This window comes from Triturus cristatus, chromosome 4_1, assembly GCF_964204655.1.
Source record: "Triturus cristatus chromosome 4_1, aTriCri1.1, whole genome shotgun sequence".
Taxonomy (NCBI): domain Eukaryota; kingdom Metazoa; phylum Chordata; class Amphibia; order Caudata; family Salamandridae; genus Triturus; species Triturus cristatus.
The window spans coordinates 339,421,781-339,434,428 of NC_140585.1; the positions used below are offsets into that span (position 1 = coordinate 339,421,781).

At 43.9% G+C, this 12,648-nt stretch overlaps 1 protein-coding gene across 1 annotated transcript in view; it reads right to left on the bottom strand.

The window, feature by feature from the left end:
- The window catches only part of LOC146854913 (potassium voltage-gated channel subfamily KQT member 1-like), a 1,174,161-nt gene extending 1,169,486 nt beyond the window's left edge, over positions 1 to 4,675 (bottom strand). The window contains exon 1 of the mRNA XM_085650544.1: positions 4,604 to 4,675. Coding sequence (XP_085506670.1) covers positions 4,604 to 4,636 — 33 coding nt within the window. The 5' untranslated portion in view covers positions 4,637 to 4,675. The remainder of the gene's footprint in view (positions 1 to 4,603) is intronic.
- Positions 4,676 to 12,648: the final 7,973 nt, after the last annotated feature.

The window sequence follows — 12,648 nt, forward strand, 5'->3', positions numbered from 1 at the left end:
AAACCAAAGGGGATGATGGACGGAGTGTTGAACGTTGCAAGCACTCACCACCAGTCAATTGATCTGGGTTTAATCCATCATCATTCTTTAGCTCACTCCGCCACCCCAGTTCAGACATGGCCATATGCAAATCAGTCTGACCCTGTGCCTCATGGGAACAATCCAGCCCGAACTGCCAAGCTATGTCTTCCCTGGACCGGAAACAAGCAGTCTGGGACCGGTTTTCGGGTTCATAACCCTCATCAGCCAGGCTAGCTTGAATCCAGTGGCAAAGTGAACAAGGGACCCACGTCTGGGCATACCCTGCCAACTTAGGGCAAACAAAGCAAAACCAAAGGGGATGATGGACGGAGTGTTGAACATTGCAAGCACTCACCCCTGTCAACTGATCTGGGTTTAATCCATCATCATTCTTTAGCTCACTCCGCCACCCCAGTTCAGACATGGCCATATGCAAATCAGTCTGACCCTGTGCCTCATTGGAACAGTGCAGGCCAAACTGCCAAGCCATGTCTTCCCTGGACCGGAAACAAGCATCATGGGACCGGTTTCGGGTTCATAATCCTCATCAGCCAGGCTATCTTGAATCCAGTGGTTGCATTGTTCAACACTCCGTCCATCATCCCCTTTGGTCTGGTCGGGCTGGATTGTTCCCATGAGGCACAGGGTCAGACTGATTTGCATATGGCCATGTCTGAACTGGGGTGGCGGAGTGAGCTAAAGAATGATGATGGATTAAACCCAGATCAGTTGACTGGGGGTGAGTGCTTGCATTGTTCAACACTCCGTCCATCATCCCCTTTGGTTTTGCTTTGTGTGCCCTAAGTTGGCAGGGTATGCCCAGACGTGGGTCCCTTGCTCACTTTGCCACTGGATTCAAGATAGCCTGGCTGAGGAGGGTTATGAACTCGAAACCGGTCCCAGGATGCTTGTTTCCGGCCCAGGGAAGACATGGCTTGGCAGTTCGGGTTGCACTGTTCCCATGAGGCACAGGGTCAGACTGATTTGCATATGGCCATGTCTGAACTGGGGTGGCGGAGTGAGCTAAAGAATGATGATGGATTAAACCCAGATCAGTTGACTGGGGGTGAGTGCTTGCATTGTTCAACACTCCGTCCATCATCCCCTTTGGTTTTGCTTCATTATGTATGTGTGTCATGCAAACTTACATGTGTGTGCATTTTCTGTGAATACTCCAGTAGCACTATTTGCTTACTACAAAATGCAGTAAATAAGCTTATGGGTGTATGTCTCCACCTCTCTTCTCTTTTCTGTAAAAAGACCTCCACCATGGTGTTCTCTCCACACATGCAAGAATACGTACTAAGAGAAAAGTTGGAAGGTACCAAGATGGTGGGAAAATGGGAAATAGCACAAAATGGTGGGGTTAAGGGAAAATTAAGGGGATTTTTAAGGAGGGAGATGCTAACACAAACCACACTCTCACATAAGAATAAGAGCACTGCTTTTTACAAAATACAGTCTTGGTGTAAGTCAAGCACCACTCTAGGCTAATCACTGGTAATGCAACACACTCCCAAAGAAAACAATGGAGATAGGAAATCAAACTAATTACCCATAACAATTAATGGTAAATTAATTACATACACATGTATGTATGTATTCCTCAAAGCCACTACCCTGGAGCAGAATGCGCCCACTTGGATGTCTTTCTCAGTTCATGTTTTTCTCCAAATAACCCACAGCTTGTCGACATGTTTCAACTGAACACCATTCGTGACTATCATATACCTGCAGAGTAATAACAGAAGGAGCACTTGGAAGGTTAACACTTTCAGTATATTGGCACAACTTCACAGTTTCACATAGAACACTGTACTCCCTCTTTAGAGTATGTATGTATCTTAGTAGTCAAATCATATTTTTGCTCCAAAATCTAAACTTTGTCACAAAATGCTTGTTAATAAGCTGTTGAAATTGAATATATGTCATTATAACGCATTTGTTACATCGCATGCCATTACAACGCGGTCATTAGAACGACCGCTTTGTTACATCGCATACGATTACATTGCAAGTCGTTACAATGACTTGCTGTAGGGGACACGCTGGACATCAGAATAGTATAATTTAGTATTCCTACTCCACTTTGTGCAACAGCAGTAAGGGGGTTGGATTGTAAATACAACACCTTTTGCCTCCTACAGCAAGTCGTTGTAACAACTTGCAATGTAATCGCATGAGATGTAACAGCGTTGTAATGGCATGCGATGTAACACATGCGAAGTAAACAATATCTGCCGTTAAAATCATGTCCATGTGGGCTAAAATTTCCAACGTTAAGAGATTGACCTCTGCTTGTTCATAAAATGGACAAATGATTACTTTTTTTAGGCTTCCTTATAAAAGGGAGGGAATAGGTACACAAATCCCAATTAATCCTAATAACATTATTTGTCATAGAATCCATCCCTGTACCCATCAAGACCGCCCCAGCTCTGCTCCAATTGAGGAAAGAGTGAAGGACACACCTTTTTAAAGAACACTGCATCAAAAACATGAACAGTCCACAAACCAGATACCTCTCCTATGCCTGGCTTGTCTATGACTTTATGCTTGTCATTAACAGTGCTATTGACATACCACCTACAAACATACAAGACCAAGAGAAATTTGTGTTTTTGCAGCCCATGCAAAACGCGATTGGTCCCTGGATACCTGTACACTGATCCTCTTAGGGCATGTAACAGTTAAATATTTTTAGAGTTTTCATCCCTACATTCAGAACCTTGGTTGCACGAACTGCAGAGGTGCCAACAATAGGAGACCATACAAAAGGCCTGATGGATCACTCAAAACAGGAACTTTGGAGATATCTGAATTCAATGTGATGATGTTTTAGGACTACAGCCAAAGTATCGGGGTTTCTAAACGTGCCTGGGATTGGCTCAAATCCTTTCTAGAGGACAGAAACCAGCAGGTATGGCAGCCCCTGTTCTTTTCATCCCCCAGACAGGTGACTACGGGAGTCTATGTCACTCCCCTGATTTACCTAGCAGAGGAGCTGGGAGCTAAGATCATAGCTTACGCCGACGATACCCCGCTCCTCTTCACCTGGAAGAAAAATGACCTGTCCCCAGACAATGTGAAAGACTGTCTCTCCGCTGTTTTTAAATGGCTTGCACTGGCGCCGCTGAAGTGCAATGAAGACAAGTCAGAGGTTCTCCTGTACGGATCCTCTCCCCCACATTTTAGGGAGGCTCTCTGGCCCACTGAATACCCGACGCCCAATTTTGTCGGCAACCCTGCTAAGAACTTGGGGGTCTGGTTCAGTGAAGACCTCAGGTTTTCTATGCAGATTAAAAAACTTGCGGGAGTGTGCTTTGGCACGCTGAAATTCCTCAGAAAGTTTTTTCCCGTGCTGCCTCGACCAGCTAAGGAAATGGTGACTCGTGCTCTTATCCTGTCACACATTGACTATGCCAATGCCCTATACATTGGCCTGCCCGGCTACCATTTAAAAAGACTGCAAACCATACAGAATGCGTCAGCTAGGGTTCTGCTCGGTATCCCAGGAAGATCAAGCATGAAGCAACATATACGGGACCTTCATTAGCTTCCCGTGGCCCGCAGTGTCCAGTTTAAAGCTCTTACTTTGGCGCATGGAGCTCTACACGGAGAGGGGCCACTCTACCTTAGGAGACGCTTCACCTTCTATGTTCCACGAAGACATCTACGCTCCGCTGTTCATCGTCTGGCAGTCATCCCCTGCTTCCGCCTTACTTGCATGGGTGGCAGCTCTCTATCTTTTAAGGCGGCAGAAGCCTGGAATTCCCTTCCGATAGAACTGCGCAACATCCAGGATACCAGACTGTTCAAGAAACATCTTAAAACCCTGCTTTTAAACTAAATCTTGGTATGCTCAGCCTCCCCGGCTTCCTTCTATTAAGCACTCCGCGCCGGGACACTCTTGAGAATCTGTGAGCGCTATAAATGCAGTATAACATAACAATATACAATTCTTCAGATAAGATAAGCAAAACTGAGGTTCTGAAACTGCAATATGCAGTAATGGTTTTTGCAACTGGTTTTACTGTACAGTAGTCCAATTTCTGAAATCTGAAAGTGGGCACAGGTGTGAGAATTTCACAAATTCCATTAAAAGTTTGCAAAATTATGCTTTCATAAGCAGATGTGGTTTGCTACTATCCTGCGTGACTCTTTTTCAGTGATGCACATCTGTGTAAACAAGTCTTGCTAAAATCCAATAGGAGAGAGGATCGAGCCGAAAAATGCCACTTGATGAAACATTTTGTATGCACACCAGTCTCAGGCTGGTACCTTGCAAGGCCTTAGTTTTTTACACAAGGTGTGCACACACAAAAATCACAATGTGAAATTTCGCGAAATTCTGAAAACTGCATACCACACAGGATGAGGGAATTTCGTGAATTTTAACAGTGTAATTAAAAGATCAGCCAAGCCTACACACAATTGCACTCGATTTCCGGATTTCGGTGTCATCAGGGCACAGGAAATGACTAAGGCAACTGAGTTTTGAATCAATTGTTAGAAAAAACCAGGTGAATAATATTAGCACAAGTTAAAAATACGCCTGTGGTTCCCCTTGACAGCTGCTTACCTGAAATTTTCTCCTGGCTACAAAATACTGCATTCTCCGGATGACTTTTACAGCTGTCCGGTGCGCTTCAGTGAGCCTTTGTGAGTTCAACGGAGCAATAGGAACATGGAAAAAAGACAAAAACGAGATTTAGAGAAGGTCATAACCGGCCTGTCACACATGTCACACTGTGCATGCTTTCCTCTTTTGTTAGACACTTCATGCATACATTTGTTTTGTTCAGGTGCAACAGATTGGCAACAAATGGTGAAAAACGTAAAAGGCAGGTGCACACGGAGAGAATGCACAGAGGATTACAGGAGATTAACGTCACAGCACACACCGGATGTCACTTGGAAGAATATGAAATGTTTGCAAACTCATGGTCGCGAGCTAGACTTCACTATTTTATTTTATTTGCTTTTAGTGAGTGAATGCACAAGGAACAACTCAATTTATATTGGTATAAATATATAGTGTCCCTGGCCCATAGGAAGTAGTACATTCGACCATAGTGTGTGGCACCTGTGTACGGCTAAGAATGATTATACTACTCTTTGCATTGGGTTAATGAACACACATTTTGGTTAACAGGTGTCACGAAGAAATGCATTTTTATATTAAGAATAATGCACATTGTTTAGCACTGGTTCATTCTTATTGGTCACTGCTGTTGAACGGATGATGGGACAGGGTTGGACCATAATAATCCTCGCCCTGTTCTGCTGTCAGTGATGCTGCAAAGGCCTTTTTTGGCCACGTGTTTTATTGAACATCTGAATGATGGCGAGGAAAAGGCCACGAATACTCTGGGGACGAGGAGAGGAGTATATTATTATTTTCTCCGGAATATCCACATGGCCTGTGACTTTATGCGAATACATAATTTGCTGACTGTTGTGCTGGTGTGGACGAATGTCTTCCCAGACTCTAAAGTGAGTGCATGGCTGCGGGGTCCATGCCGTGTCCTCAGGATGCTGATGCACTCTTGGAAGAGAACATTCACCTGGGGATGTGCAATTCATATCCTATGTACACCTAAGTCTAATCACCACCATGAACAACGGATGCATGGCAGCCATTTCCTGCACAGCCACCACTCTGCCCACTGACCACTCTGCCACAACCAGCGTCGCATCTGCTCAGCTTCGTGGCATTTGTGCCTCACTTGCCTGCTGCGGATGCTTGGTTTATCTTTTTTATTGTTAGAATCTCAGGGACAAACATTGCTAAAAATGCAATTAAGAAGGGCCATTTTGCCCATCACAGTTTGCGATGAAGCCCATCAAGTGCCATGGGGTTCTGACTCATCTTTGAAATCCTTGGACTAAGTCATCAATCACAAGCGCATAATCAGGGGATCATAACTAAGGGGACTTCCCTACACTACAGCTCTGGGTGCTTCATAGTAATCACCTTTGGTCCATCTTTCATTAGGGTATGCCGAAATAACTGTGAACATCTGCCAGCAAGAAAATGAATAAAAAGATGGGTGATGGCTGAAGCTCATCCCCAACTCTTTGTTCTCCTTCTTGTTTCTGTGCTACCAGGGTCTGCCAGGAGCGGAATACACACAGTTTCCTATCACAACAGACCTTATTAGACTGGAGAATCCTTGTGCCACATGTACCCCTACAGAACATTTTGAAAGTAAAGCAAGTTTGCTCCACCAACCCTTCCTGGAGAGCAAGGAAAACCTGGCCCAGCCTGAGTGGTTGGAATTTTAAACTAAGATGTACCTGAATTGATTTGCAGTAGACTGCCTTCCAAGTGTCAAGGAATGTTAATACATGCTTGAATAGTTACTCTGACACCAACCAGTGAGGACCCGGCTGCAGTGCTTTTTGAACATGAAGCTATTGACTGCCTGTTTAACTTTAGGTGTGACTAAACTATGAATAAACCCATGATATTCTGCTGGACTACCCTACTGCTTCTGTTGTGCCTGTATGAAAGACCCAGGCACCAAGCAGTCAGAAATAGATGACCAAGTATAAAGAAACTTGAAAGGAAGCTCATGCCCAGAAAGTAAGTAAGTGACTCTTATTTATTTTATGACTAGCAGGGAAACAGGGTACACAGTAACTGAACACACATTTCAAAGCTAGCACTTCAAACACCACTATATTCTAAAATATTCCAAGCATGAGACATACATTCCAGATGAGAACCCAACACATTTTTCCCTATATGCAAAATTTTATATATGAACATGCAATAACTAAATAACATATTTCACAACTCTAAGGGACACTGGTGGCCCGATTGCAAGTTTGGCGGTGCGGCACAGGGTCTGCCCCCCACGGCACCACCAAACCTGTGGTGAGGCCTCCTGCCAGATTACGAGTGTAACATGTGTCTGGTGGGCTTTCTTTTGCCGTTCACACGACTGTGCTTTTAAATCAGGCACCGCCATGGGAATGTTATTGTGCCCATTGCAATGGATAAAGGACCATTTATGTGTGCATCCACAGGGTGCAGAGGCACCAGGGGGATCCCTCTCTGCCAGGGTTTACATGGAGAAAGAACCTCCCGCACCTTAAAGGGCATGGATGGTTCCCTAGACAATCTTCTAATAACAATCCCACGGAATCCTTCTACACCCAGAGCATTCTCAGTTTTCTCAACCCGAACCACAGATATTTTCTCTTTGTTCCAGCACCTTCCATCATCCAGGGTCACAGAATGTATTCCCACTCTTGTTACCCTTCTAGGGCTAGAAAACTGCCTGCTTCCTTTCCAAGAACAAACTTTCTTGACCCAGACCATATCGCCTTCCTTCACCACCAAACGTCTAGATGCCATCCTCACATACTTATATTAAGCAACCTTTCTCCTCTCACTGACACCAACTAAGGTCTCCTTCTGCATCCAAATGCAGTTAATTTTTTACCCAGGAACTCTTCCTTTCATCAAGAGAAAAGGCGCTACTTTGGTTTCTGAGTTAGGGGTAGTGCGAATTGCCCACAATACATTTTTAACCCCAACATTCAGTCTAATTTACCAATGATAATTGTATGTAAGAGGTGTGACACAGCAGCCAGAGTGGCTAACTCTGAAGTGCAGGGTTCATGGTTCGATCCCCAGCGGCATCTCAGCTCAGCATCATGTGACTCTGGGCAATAGCTCACTTAATCTCCCTAATGGCCCCCAGCCCCTTGAAACCCTTAAAGGGGTGATATGTTTGCGGTTTACAAATAGGAATTATTATTATTATTACATGTTTCCCTTAATTACTCTGTTGCTACACTCCACTCGACTATTGCTCCTGGGGTGATATAATGACGTTGTGATGTGGTTGATCCCAAATTCCAAAAGGAATTCCTCAATTTCCAGGGAGGCAAATTGTGTCCCATTATTGGAGATGATTCCATCTGGCACACCTTTTCTCAAAAATAAATTCGCCAGTATGCTTTTCACAGCACCAGATGTGTTGTTATTTAAAATGCAACTTCAGGCCATCTACAAAGATACTTTTAACAAACAAAAAGAATGAGCTGAATCCAGACTCAATAGACCAGCACCCTGTTGGTCACGAAAGTTGTTTCCCTTGAAAAAAAAACCATAAGGTTTTTTAAAGAACCCTCACCCACCAACCTAGTTGGTGGCATGGCTCATCATCGGGTTCCGACCTAGGAGGCAGAGTTTCTCCTAGGTGTGCTTTGATGCCTGGTTGCTGTGGAGGGGGACTTTTGTGGGGATAATAGATGAATTTAAGTGAGTGTATACCTTAAAACATGCCTCCAGGATAATCAGTCAAATCACAATGATTTTAATAGAGAGTTCCTGGGGCAGGATTAAAATCAAGTGTGGATGCGACAGAGAAAGAATGATCTCACACATCACAAAAAAGTGAAATGGTCTACATATTTCAGCCAATCAAATCTGAGTCAGGAGGCTCTCTTCAGGACCAGTGCTGCCAGGGCCGTGTCAGACCCTAAGTATCCTGGAGGCAGTTTTAAGGTTTACACTCACTTACATTCACCCCACAAAAATCCAGCTCCGCTGTAATTAGGCATCGAAGCACACCTAGGAGGCACTCGGCCCACTAGGTGGGAACCCTGTGATTGAGCATGCCACCAACTAAGTTGGTGGGTGAGGGTTCTTTAAAAAACTTAATGGATTTTCCGCAAGGGATACAACTTTTGTGACCAACAGGATGCTAGTCTTTTGAGACTGCATTCAGCTAATTCTTTTTGTTTGTTAAAAATACTTTGGGGAAATGGACCAGTCTTGTTTCTCTTTCCTCTCTCTCATTTTTGTTTAGAATCATCTACAATGATAGTCAACCACCACAATAGCATACTTGACCTGAATATTCCTACGCCTAAATGACCAATTATATCTATGCCTAAGTTTCAGGGACAAGGACTTAACTTACGCCACTGGGAATTGTCACCTGTGTTTTATCACTGGTCAAGAAAAGCACACATTCTTAGACAAAAGTTTCCATCTCTCTGTCCATTCCAGGCCACCAAAACATGTCCCTTACTCTCCTCTTCATGGCCCTGTATCCCTATCCCTCATCCCTATATGACCCTCATGCACTAAGACCACCACCTTGGACTTCAACTTCTCGGGAACAACTAGAACATCAGACCTATATAAAAACCCTTTGACTACTGAGAGTTCAGTGCCAATATGTCTATACACATTCACTGTGGCATCATCAGCTTGCCGATTGGACCCCCGTTCCTAATATAATTCATTACTTGCTTCAAAGGACTGTCCTGCTCCAAGGCTTCTAACCAATCCTGCTCAACAATTGCCTCATGCACTGGACTTCGACAATTCACTAACCACAATTTCATCATCATCCTCCGAAGATGTTTCACTTTTCTGACCTTCAACTTCCAAGGGTAAACTTGAAAGGCAGTCGGCCAGCACATTTTTATTTCCTGCAAAATATCCCATCCGATAACACTAGTGCTGTAATCTGTACTGCCACTTGCCATATTGACCGGAGTGAGCTACTCCCCACCAGAAAGCTAGTGCCTCATGCTCTACCACAGAATAATATGCTTCAGCACTCCTTAGACTGCAGCTTGTGAAAGCAACAACTCTGTCCTTTCAATCTCTCCTCTGCAATGAGATTGCTCCTAACCTATCCTGGCTGCATCCGTGATCAGAATGCTGGTATCCTTGGTATCAAACTTTTTAAGCAGAATGGCTTTAGACACCACACCTTTGATGTTCTCAAATTCATTGTTGCACTTCTCGTCCAATACATATTTCTAACCTTTCTTGAGGAGAGCATTCAATGCATGTGTTCACTCAGTACATCTCGGAATGAATCGTGCATCAAACTCCAAAACCCATAAAGGATCGCAATTGATCCTTGCCTTCAGGAACAGGAGCTTCAACGATGGCCCTCACCATATTCATCCTTTGGTTCCACTCCTTACACAGACAACTTGTCCCCTAGATACTCCACAATTTGCACTATGAATTTCCATTTTTCAGCCTTTAAGGTAACACCTTTATATTTCAAAAGAGTTAATACTTTAGCCAGTTTCCTGTCATGCTTAGTTTTGTTCTCCGCATACACCAACAGATCATCTTGGAAACAGGCAACTCCCTCCCCTCCTCCATACATATTGACCATTAAGCGCTGAAAAACAGCCAAAGTGGAGGCCGCTCCTAAAATCATCCTCTTGATTGAAAAACCCCTTCAGGAGTGATAAAAGAAGTTAAATGTTGAAAGTTCTGATACAAGATGAACTGGTGGTATGCAGATGCCATAGCCAAGGTAGAAAATAACTTGGCTTCTTTTATCAAGGAAAGCATCCGAGTGATGCTAGGTAAGGGATGTCAGTCAACCCAAATTATGGAGTTTAAATCTCTCAGATCCACAAACATACGTAAACTGCCATTGGGTATTCAGGCTAACACAACCGAAGACAGCCATTCCGAACCCGCAATCGGCTCAATTATGTCTTGTTCGCACAGTTTGTCTAACTCTTTAATTCCGGTTTAACCACTAATAGAACCCTTCTAACCTTGTGCATTACAGGTTCTACTAGTTCCTTGAGGTGCATCCTGTGCCTGGATCCCTTACATTTTCATAGTTTGTCTGTGAACACTTTTTGGAATCTTGCTTCCTATTCACTCTCTTGCAGAGCCCACACAGCCATGCACTCCATCTTCCAGTCCTCCTCTCCAAGAAGCATAAAAGGTGATCCAGAGGCAGCCATCATGTTGACACACACACATCTCCAACATTTACCTGGCAATAAGGTCTCTTGATCATGGAAATATTTGCGAGCAAAACATTACTGTTCACAGTCTGAATTTGTTCCTCGACATACAGAATAGCACTCTCATCACTTGATTCTGAAGACCCAGAATCATTCACAGAATGAATTACTTTTTTATTTTCCTTCTCCTTCCCTTTATATTTACATACTTTGCAAAGTGTCCTTTTTTCTTACAATTTGCACACAATTTGCCAATAGCAGGACAGAAGGTTGCATTCCCTGAATGATTGACACTCCCATATCTGTAAGATTTTAAATTCTTAGACTTGACCTTGCACTTTTTACTGCGTTTGGTTCCCAACTCAGCCACTACCTCTTTATATGGCTGGGATACAGATATATGCGCCATGTAAGGTGCTGTGATTTCAGTGCCCACGGCCAACTGTATAACCTTGTTCAAAGTTAAAATTAGGGGTGGGCGGAATTTGGGTAGTCGCGTTACTCAAAGTTCCGCAAAATGGTACAAATCTCCGCAAGCTACGCAGAATTCCGCGAGCACACAGAATTGCTTGTTCCGCCCGTTCGCGATGCCTGTTCGGGACGCTGTTGGCGTGCTCGGGGGGAAATATCTTACGAACTTGCCCATGCGGTTTCCAACTGGCTTCGGCAATCTTGTTTCACTTGCCCCGCCCACTCGCGATGCGTGTTTCCTGTTCGCGAACGCGGATGTCCGATGGCGCCTCCGAATGACGTGTTCGCGATCGCACACTCTCTCGGGATTGCACGGCTGGCTACCAGAATTTCGTGGCGCACGAAAACGGATAGGAAAACTCGTCAGCGAACGCAGGGATCCCGGTAAGTCGCTCCCGCGCGCGCAAACATGCATTTTGAAAGCGCGAACAAGCAAATTTTTTTCGCCAATTCCGCGTTCTCCGCTGAACGCGCAATTGCCAAAATTCTGCAAGCGGAGCAGAATTTACCACCCAGGCCTAGTCAAACAGGCCACTGGAGACTGCTTTATATACAAAAATCAAGAAAAGTAAATAACTTCTAATTCCTGTTTGAATTGTGTCTGCTCTGATCGCAGAACATTTGTACTCAGACACTGCTATTTAGTATTCATATAAATTTCTAAAAAGTATTGATGTAAGACATACAGTGCTCAAAGCAACTGTAACCAATAGGGATGTTTGAGAAGCTGTCAGTGGCCATAATTGCTGTAACAGTTCTCAATTCGCACTAAGACACCACAATATGAATGCATGGAAATGTGTTCTAGCAGTTGAGAATGGACTCTTATGGAGCAGGATTAAGGCAAATTGTTATGTGTTTGGTCACTGTCTTTGTAATGGTACCAATTTGTCTTCATGCACCACTTTTGCCATTAGTAAGCACTGCAAATTACATCCCTTACTATTAACCCATTTATGCTACTCAATTTATCAATCTCAGAAAGATATAAGCCTGAGTCTGCCTTGCTTGAATTCAAACTCATTACATTCAGATCGCCTCATATGCCAGTGGCGAGCCAAAACTCGCTTAGCGATCCTGCCAGCATAGTGTGTAAAACGCAGTGCAACTGTATACTGTACAGCATAATTACCTGTAGTTAAGATTAGTTCAAGCGTTTCCATCCATCATTTGTTTTGTATTTCTGTAGAATTCTATGTCAGGACCGGAGGCGAGGATTATGCTCTATCTTTCTTTAATTCCAGTAGCAGCACTTCAAAGTTCACAAAAAAAACCACTGTTCCCATGAACCATAGGGAACATAACACAGAAACAATAGAGTGTCCATGGGCAGCTAGACCGACATCCATGCACCAATCACAGGGCTCCTGGGGGTATGTAGTCCTCTGTTGTTATCCA